Source organism: Dermacentor silvarum, chromosome 2, assembly GCF_013339745.2.
Source record: "Dermacentor silvarum isolate Dsil-2018 chromosome 2, BIME_Dsil_1.4, whole genome shotgun sequence".
In the NCBI taxonomy this organism is placed as follows: domain Eukaryota; kingdom Metazoa; phylum Arthropoda; class Arachnida; order Ixodida; family Ixodidae; genus Dermacentor; species Dermacentor silvarum.
In genome coordinates, this window is record NC_051155.1 from 259345708 (window position 1) to 259355316 (window position 9609).

The 9609-nt window shown below is 48.7% G+C and overlaps 1 protein-coding gene across 11 annotated transcripts in view; it reads left to right on the forward strand.

The window, feature by feature from the left end:
- Positions 1-9170, forward strand: part of LOC119440814 (parathyroid hormone/parathyroid hormone-related peptide receptor-like) — a 1097515-nt gene extending 1088345 nt beyond the window's left edge. For all 11 annotated transcript variants that reach the window (XM_049662649.1, XM_037705691.2, XM_049662648.1 and 8 more), the window contains exon 14: positions 7076-9170. In XM_049662649.1, the coding sequence (XP_049518606.1) occupies positions 7076-7338 (263 nt within the window). In that variant the 3' untranslated portion in view covers positions 7339-9170. The remainder of the gene's footprint in view (positions 1-7075) is intronic.
- The last annotated feature ends 439 nt before the right edge of the window (positions 9171-9609 follow it).

Genomic DNA, 9609 nt, shown 5'->3' on the forward strand with positions numbered 1-9609 from the left:
GGCGCTTACTACATGCCCGAGGAACTTGAGCTCTTCGTAACCAAAGTGGCACTTTTCGGGCTTAAGTGTGAGGTCTGCCGATCGGCAGCTTCTAGCACACTCCGTAGGCGGTGAAGATGCTGCTCGAACGTTTCAGAGAAGATGACCACATCATCCAGGTACACAAGACAGGCCTGCCACTTCAGTCCAGTAAGGACAGTGTCCATCATTCGCTGGAAAGTAGCCGGGGCTGAACACAAGCCAAAAGGTGGCACTCGAAATTCATAGAGCCCATCTGGAGTCACAAAGGCTGTTTTCTCGCGGTCGCGTTCGTCTACCTCGATTTGCCAGTACCCGCTTTTTAAATCGAGAGAAGAAAAATAGTGGGCACGCCGTAGTCTATCTAACGAGTCGTCGATACGCGGCAGCGGGTACGCGTCCTTTTTAGTCACGTTGTTGAGCTTACGGTAGTCGACACAGAAGCGTAGCGTTCCGTCTTTCTTTTTGACAAGAATGACCGGAGACGACCACGGGCTGTTGGAAGGTTCGATGACGCCATCGTCAAGCATCTCCCGGACTTGCGTACGTATGGCTTCGCGTTCTTTTGCCGACACGCGGTAAGGCTGCTGGCGTATCGGGCGTGCGTCTTCGTACGTGATGATCCTGTGTTTAGTGATGGAAGTCTGGCGTACCTTGGAAGAATGTGCGGAGCAGGTCCTGAATTCAAGCAAGAGCTTGCACAGTGCTGTCTGGCTATCGGTGGACAGTTCAGAATTGATGTCGAGATGGCCCAGAGACGTGTATGCTGTCTCCACTACTTCTGACGTGAAGCAGTTGTTAACGTTTGCTACTGCGTCAGCAAACGCTAACGAAGTGCCGCGGAACAGGTGTCGGTGCTCGTAGCTAAAGTTGGTAACAAGCAATTTCGAATGACCAGCACGAATCTGTATAACACTTCGAGGCACACAAACACCTTGCTTCAGTAGGTGTTCCAAGTTACTTTCGGCCACCGCTTCGCCATCGCGTAAGCCACAGCATGTAACGTCGACGAGGACACTGGCTCGTGGAGGAAGCGTTACACTGTCTGCCGAAACACGAAGTACGTCGTCGCGCCGTTGGCCGTCTTGCACGTCGATTGCTCGTGCGGCAGAGAAAGTGATACGACGCTCTTGCAGATCGATAATCGCGCCGTACTCCTGCAGGTAGTCAACCCCAAGAATAACGTCACGGGAGCATTCGCGTAAGACAAGGCAGCTCGCAACGAATGTAGATCCTTGAATCTCCACTCTAGACGTGCAGGCGCCCAGCGGAGTAACGACGTGGCCGCCAGCCGTCCGAATCTGCGAGTTATGCCAGGGCGTGATCACTTTCTTCAGCTGCGTAACTATTTTCCCGCTTAGTATCGTGTAGTCTGCGCCGGTGTCCACTAAAGCACCCACGGCATAACCGTCAATAGTCACTGGTATATCGAGCGAAAGCCGGTCGTCTCGTTCAGCTGCAGGTGATGGCGGATCGGTATGTTTCCGTAACTGCGTCCGTCGGAGGTCTTCAGCGCTTCGACCGTCAGCGACCTCGCCCCCAAAGATCGCCTCAGTTAGTTTTCCCGGCGGGGACTGGTCGACCGCTCGGGAGAATAGCGCTGGGGTGGAGGTGAAAATCGTCTGGGAGACGGCGATCGCGACTGCCGCCTGGCAGGCGGTGGCAGGCGCTGCTGAGAGAGGTAGTCCTCAATGTCCCGGGGTCGCTGGCCGTATCGGGGTGGCGGCCAGTATGCGGAAAAGCCGCGAATCCCAAGGCGCCGGTATGGGCACTGGCGGTACAGGTGGTCAGCTTCACCGCAGTGGAAGCACAGAGGCCGATGATCGGGTGTGCGCCAAACATCCGACTTCCGAGGGGGCGGGCGTCTGTCGTCGACGTAGTGAACCGCTTGCTCCGAATGGTGGGCAAATGGAGCGGCATGAACAACCGGCGGCGGTGTATACCCAGCGTCGTAGTACGACATCGGCTGCGCCGACTGAATTGACACCGTAGGAGGAGCACGAACGAACAGCGGCGTAGAGGGAGCAGGGCGTTTCAGGGCTTCCGCGTAGCTCGCACGCGGATATTCAGGAGGTACTGCCGCAGCGTTAGCAGGAGGCAAGGTGTCACGGAGCGCCTGGTGCACTTCGTCCTTGATAATGCTCGCTATGGAGCTTACCGTAGGGTGCGGTGTTACGGCGGCCTTTTGCAACTCTTCACGCACGACAGAGCGGATGAGTTCTCGCAGACAGTCACCTTTGCTTCCTATGGCCGTGAAAATGTCAGCAGCAGACATGCTGTTCGCTTGCCGCTCATACATGTTCGAGCGATGCAGAAGCATCTTTTCCATAGTCACGGCCTCGGACAAGAACTCTGCGACCGTCTTCGGAGGGCTCCGTACGAGGCCAGCGAAGAGTTGCTCCTTGACCCCGCGCATCAGATGACGTAACTTCTTCTCCTCCGTCATGCTTGGATCCGCCCGTCGGAAGAGGCGCGTCATGTCTTCGACGTAAGTGGTCACAGTTTCGTTTGGCAACTGGACGCGGGCCTGAATCGCACGTTCCGCTCGTTAGTGGCGATCAGCACTGGTGTATGTCTCCAAAAGCTGACGACAAAACTCGCGCCAAGACGTCAGTTGCCCCTCGCGGTTCTGAAACCACGTACGCGCGCCATCCTCCAGGTAGAAGAAGACGTGTCGGAGTTTTTCCGTGTCGTTCCATTCGTTCACGGAGGCCACACGCTCGTATTCGACCATCCAGTCTTCGACGTCTTCGAACACTGTGCCATGAAACGTCTTCGGGATCCGTGGGCTCTCAAGTGTGTAACGGTTTGACATCGTGCTTCCCGTACCGGTTGGGGCGGTTTGAAGAGAAGCGCTGGCCATACCGGTTGATGTGGTGGGAACTGTAGCGTTGACGACTTCTGGAGACAGTCCCCTGATCCTGCGGCTGGCCCGATGCACGGGAGTGTCGACAGGCACTGGATTCGTAGCGCGGATCCTTGGAGGGGTCTGCAACATCCGTGAAGACGCTTACCCAGCACATCCACCAGTTTGTCACGAGCCTCGAGAAGTAGTCCTGAAGGTTTAATAAACGTAGAGCAGCTGGCTCTTGGAAGACGCGGCCGTCGGGGCTGGCTCGAGCAGAGAAGGAGCGCGCGGTCTTCTTTCTTCTCTTGAGCTCGACCCACTCTTGCCCTCGACCCACTACCTACAGGTGGCAATATTCATTTCCACTGCAGGCCGAAGGCCTCTCCCTGCGATCTCCAATTAACGCTTGGGCTTGCTGGTTCCAACTTGGGCCTGCAAATTTCCTAACTTCATCACCCCTCTTAGTTTTCTGCCTTCCTCGACTGCGCTTCCCTTGGCTCCCATTCTGTAACTCTAATGATCCATCGGTTATCTATCTTAGCATTTCATGGCCTGCCCAGCTCCATTTCTTTCTCTTAATGTCAACTAAAATATCGGCTGTCCCCGTTTGCTCTCTGATCCACACCGCCCTCTTCCTGTCTCTTAACGTTAGGCCTAGTATTTTTCGTTCCATCGCTTTTTTGTATGGTCCTTAACTTGTTCTCGAGTTTCTTTGTTAACCTCCAAGTTCTGCCTCATATATTAGCACCGGTAGAACGCAATGATTGTACACTTTTCTTTTCAACGACAGTGGTAAGCTCCAGTGGCGCACCGACGGGGGGTGATTCGGGGGTTGTAACCCCCCCCCCCCCCTGAGGCCGACTTAACCCCCCCCCCCCTTTTGTTTAATCCCTTTTCTTTCCTTACGCATTTGAGTGCTGCAACTAATATGTAAGACGCACAATCGTCTGCACACTCGCAAAAAGCGCATTTTTTGACAATTTCCCGTGAAGAAATCGAAATTAGTGCTGTTTAGATGGTATTGGCAAACTGTCAACCCCCCCCTGGCAGAGATCCTGGGTGCGCTACTGGTAAGCTCACAGTCAGTATTTGGCAATGCCTGCTGTATGCACTCCAACTCAATTTTATTCTTATGTACATTTCCTTATCATGATTAGGGTCCCCTGTGAGTAATTGGCCTAGATAACCGTACTTTTTTACAGACTCTAGAGGCTGACTGGCGATCCTGAATTCTTGTTCCCTTGCCAGGCTATTGAACATTATATTTGTCTTCTGGATATTAATCTTCAACGCCACTCTTACACTTTCTCTGTTAAGGTCTTCAATCATTTGCTATGATTCGTCCCCACTGTTGCTGAATAGGACAATGTCACCTTTGAACCGAAGGTTGCTGAGATATTCGCCGTTGATCCTCACTCCTAAGACTTCCCAGTCTAAGAGCTTGAATATTTCTTCTAAGCATGCAGTGAATAGCGTTGGAGAGATTGTGTCTCCTTGCCTGACCCCTTTCTTGATACGTAACTTTCTACTTTTCTTGTGGAGAACCAATGTCGCTGTGGAATCTTTGTAGCTATTGCCGAAGATATTCGCGTATGCCTCCTGAACTCCTTGATTACGCAATGCCTCTATGACTGCTGGTATCTCTATTGAATCAAATGCCTTTTCATAATCTATGAAAGCCATATATAGAGGTTTATTGTACTCCGCAGGTTTCTTGATTACCTGATTGATTACATGGATGTGATCCATTGTAGAATATCCCTTCCTGAAGCCAGCCTGTTCTCTTGGTTGATTGAAGTCAAGTGTTGCCCTGATTCTATTGGAAATTATCTTTGTGAATATTTTATTCACTGGATATACATGTATATGATATGTGACACTGTGTATGTGCTGCTCTTAAATTAACCTCTTTGATGACAGCTGGGCCGCGGGTAAATGCCAAAGGATATGTTCCGAGACCCATGTTGGCGTCAAAAAGGTTTATTGAAGACACTGTTTTTTTTTTTTTTTTTGTCTTCAATTAACGTTTTTGGCCTCAACTTGGATCACTGGGTACGTGCCTTTTTTTGATAATAATCATCATCTCTAATGGATAAATGCACCGCCAATTTATTAAGGCCTTAAGTGGCTCTATAGTTCATTAGAATGTCTTGAATGGCTAGTTGGTTCATTCTAATAACTGATTGCTAAATGGACAAAACTGAGAAACAGGACACCACACAACAAGAGATACACGGAAAGAACGAGCGCATTACTACCAACAGCTTTATTGCAACGGGGCGTTACAAAATATAGCATTACAGTCCCAATGCGGACTGCCCTGCCTGTGGACTAAGGGCAACATTGAACCATGTGTTGTGAGAGTGTGAAGCCATCGGCTCCGCCTTCGGCGAGGATAGGTGGGTTGCGCTTTTGGGCAGCCCCGAACTCAACGACCAAACCCTGGTCGTCCAGAGTGCCCGCGATAGGGCCGTCAAGCTCGGCTTGGCGGTCCCTACGTGGGACTAGCCGGGTGACACGGGGTCTTCTCTGGACCTAAATAAAGTTATTTCACTCACTCACAGGACAGCGCAGGAGCGTACAATTCGAAAGATAGATAGATATCCTTTCTCCTTCCCCACAGAACGTTCTAATGCATCCGATTAGTCAAAAAGGACATTTCTGCACTGAGCAGTGATATAGATGTGTCACTTATACAGAAGCGCTACCTCTTCTTTTAATAAAGATATCTCGTGCTTGCTTCTTCCTAGTATCTTGGTAAGATGAAATAGCGCCTTGCAGGTGCAGGCAGCGCAGTGAGCGGGTAAATTGCCAATTTCATTATTTTTGATAGTCAGCTGATGTTGCCGTGCGCGGTCGTTTACGCAGAGAAACACGGAACTGCGCACGTTATTTCTGCGTGTCTCTTCCTATCTGGTGTCCTGTTCGTCAATTTTGCGCATTTAGCAATCAGTCATTAAGTGGCTCATGGGTCGAAAAATTGACCGTCCAGCGCAATGGCACCAAAATTAATAGTGCCACCCACCACCAATGGTGGGAGTCGAACTCACGATCTTTTATGGGCGGATTAAGACACAGTTAATTAATATAGAGTTAATTAAGGCACTCGTACCCGCGACATTTGGTGTTAAGGCAGTTAATTAAGGTACAGTTAATTAGAATATTAATAATTAAGGCACTCGAACCCATGACCTTTGGTGTTAATTAAGGCAATGTTAATCTAGGCAGAGTTAATTTAGATGGAGTTAATTAAGGCACTCGAACCCGTGACCTTTGGTGTTAATTATGGCGAATTATGCCATCAATTTCTTTATAATAAAGCGTGAAGCTGAGGCAAACAAGCATCAGCACGACCTGTTGTGTTAAAACAAGGTAATTAAGACACAGTTAACTAAGATAGAGTTAATCAAGGAACTCGAGCCCACGACCTTTGGTGGGAGTAGAACCCACTTGGAGATATGGGTGAACCGGCCATATCTCCAAGTTGGATTGCCATCGCGACCGTCGAGAGTCGAACGCACGACCTTTGGTGTCAATTAGGACGAAGTTAAGTCACTCGAACTAGTCGGACCCACGGCCTGTGTAGTTAATTAAGGTAAAGTAATTAATGCATAGTTAATTAAGCTAGAGTTAATTAAGGCGTTGGTACTTACCACCTTTGGTGGAGTCTAACCCACGACCTTTGGTATTAATTAGGGCGAAGTTAATTAAGGCGCAGTTAACTAGGGTAGAGTTAATAAATCACTCGACCACACGACCTTTGGTGGGAGAAAACAAGTAATAGGAAGTAAAAACGCATTCGAATGAGAGTCAAGTAACTTAATGTCTCGTGAGCGCGCAGGCTATCGCCTTCATCGTCTTTAGCGTATGCTAAAGTGACTGTCAACTTTTTATTGCCTTGAAAAAAACAAGTCCGCTTGTCGAAACGTTGGCTCCTGCTTTCACCTTGTCCTCGTTCTGCTCAGCTTTTTATTTATTTATTTATTTATTTATTTATTTATTTGACACTACATGATATGTCATGATGCTGGAGACAAAAGGCGACATCAAAAGAGGCCTGCGCAATAATCTCTACACAGTAAATTCATATTCAATAATTAGTTAATGTATATTGTAGTTACTAATAGAGATAGATTATTTATTTCATTCCATCGAGCACGTGTAGAAAGGCGCCCACTGGTGACGTGCGCCGCTGTTCGCTTTGTGCAGTGGACAAGCGTGAAACCAAGAGCCCCTCTCCCAACTCTGCAATGAAGGCCCGCTCCAGCCAGAGACTGCTGAGCAATGCCGACCAGCTGGACATCGCCGGACGCATGGAGGAGTATCAGGACAGCCCGAGGGATGACGGAGGACACGAGGACAGGACAACGCCTGTCAGCCAGCACAATGGCGAAATAGCAACGCGATGGGATAGTCCTGAGCCCGTGGACACGAGCAAGGACAACCTGCTTGAGAAGGAGACCTGTCTTTAAGCCGACATAGCTGTGGTCGTGCGCTGCAAACTATCTAGCTTAAGTTGGCGCTGTCCTTGATTATTCTCAAGATACGACTTCAGTGTATGATAATGTTGCCAACCAGACAGAAAGGAAAAAAAACGCAGCCTTGCCAGCAAGGCTGCCGTGTGCAGCTTCCGCCAGAGCTTACTCGACGTGCACCTTACTTTTTCGTTATGCCTTGCGCTGGTTCAATTTGATGTTGCAGTGTCGAAAATAAAGGTGTGTCACTTTTCCACAAGTCAGGACCGGGCGCGCCGTGAAACACCAGCTTCGCGAACAGAACGTAACGGTCGGAACCGCAGAAAGTTCGCGCTTTAATGCCACATTTGCTTTGAAACTAGTTTGTGACAGCGAAATCCGGTACAGTTGACCCCGCAGTTCTACTGTACTTACGAAGTCAGGAGCGAAGACAGCGAAGAGTGCCACCTCTCATGACCATTGGCTTTTGAAGTGTGTCAATCGGGTTCGTGCAGCGGTGTTTAATCGCGCGACGCGGTTGCCATCGACATGCATGCCGAAGATATAAAGCTTACCTTAACAGTACCGGCCATAAGTTAAAACATTTTGCAATGACAGTTGTGCGTAGCATTCCGTACTTACTTTATCTGCGTAGGTGTCCGCGTTTTATGAAGCATGTCATCAAACACATGCGCAGTATAACAATACACCACAAAGCAATTTTAGCCAATGTATACTCCGTTTCAAAAAAGCTCTTCGAAGATAGCGTACTTTAGAGGTTCGAAGGTGGTCACATTGTAACATGCTAATTCCTATGTTCACATCCTGTTTACTGGAAATCCCTTATGATAGCACATCCTTTGTTTAACCCTGCACCTTTCTATATCAAACCCGCCGTATGCTCCTAAAGTTGTCTGTGCTAGTCAATAGCTAAAACGAAATGGCGTCAGCACAGCGTTTTGTCCACAGCATGTTCCTTGTGTTGTGCAGGCCGCTCTATCTTGATGCTCGCACTTATCTGCGAGCTCGTTTTAACGCGATAGCGTGAAGGGCCCCGTGTCGCAGAAAATCCGGTGTTGGCGTCGGTGTGCGGCGTCCGTGGCTGAGAAAATCATCCCGAACCACCCCGACCACGCAGGCCCTCCGCGTGGCGCAGAGTTGTTCTGAACTACTTGAATTTCTCAAAGTAAAATCCGTCAGAAAAGTCGTAAAGTACGACTTAACCACAACCTACAGACATGATAGCGTCGGATTGTAATTTGAATGTACGAGAAAACATAATTCTTTTACAAGGAAACTCAAACACAAATCCCTTTTCCAGCATTTCTACCATAGAATTAACAGTGGCGCGCCCGGGTAGATTACTTGCAAAAACACCATCCAGGTGGCGCTCGCCTCCTCGGCAGGTCAAACTCGGACTTAGCCTGCCTAATGCGTTTTGGACACGCGCGGACTCGGCGCAACAGCAAAACAATTAATAAAATAATAAAAAAGGTCCTCGAGCCTTCACATTTCCATATAAGCCGCCTTATATTGCCCCTGTAAAAATGCCTTCCCAGCAATGCATTTGTGTTGAAAAGTGAAGCCGAATTTAAAGGGATCGGTGTTAGCTTGGTTTTTGTAAGGTAGCTTTCCCACGTTGTATGTTGCAGTGAAGCCTACTCATAAAGAAAAATGCGATGCGAACGGGGCCCGATTACGCTGTCGCGTTCCACTCTTAAAGGCGAAGCTTAAGCGTCCTCCAATTTTTCTTCTGCGGTCTGTTTTGAGCCACCTGTTGATGTTCTCTGATGGATCAATTGTGCACCTGCTTGTGCCGTTGCTGTTCCCCTGTCTGACGACCGAAACATATGCTGGTGTCCACACCTTCACTGTGTCTTCCCATTATTTCTGCTGACTCAAGTGCTACTATTGCATTTGTTCAGTGGCTTGGCTGTGTTTGCTCGCAGCTTCCTGGCCCATCCAGCAAGCTCTCGCGACCACGAACCCTAGGACTAAATTAGAGTAGACTTCGAGTATACCTCGAAAATGTAAAAAAAAGAGGGTTCAATATCTATTTCCAACGCCAATAATTAAGACAGAAATATTAAAGTTTCGCCCTATATTACACATAAGATGCTTCCCATTTCCACCTAATGTAAGCTTGATGTGAGAAAAAATTATTGCAGGACACTGAGAAACATAGCGTAAAGTGGCCATATAATGTTTTTGAGCACTTGCTCAAGAAAGTTTTTTTTACAAAGGACTCATTTGATCCACACATAGTTAACTTCGCAGACAGATTCGATA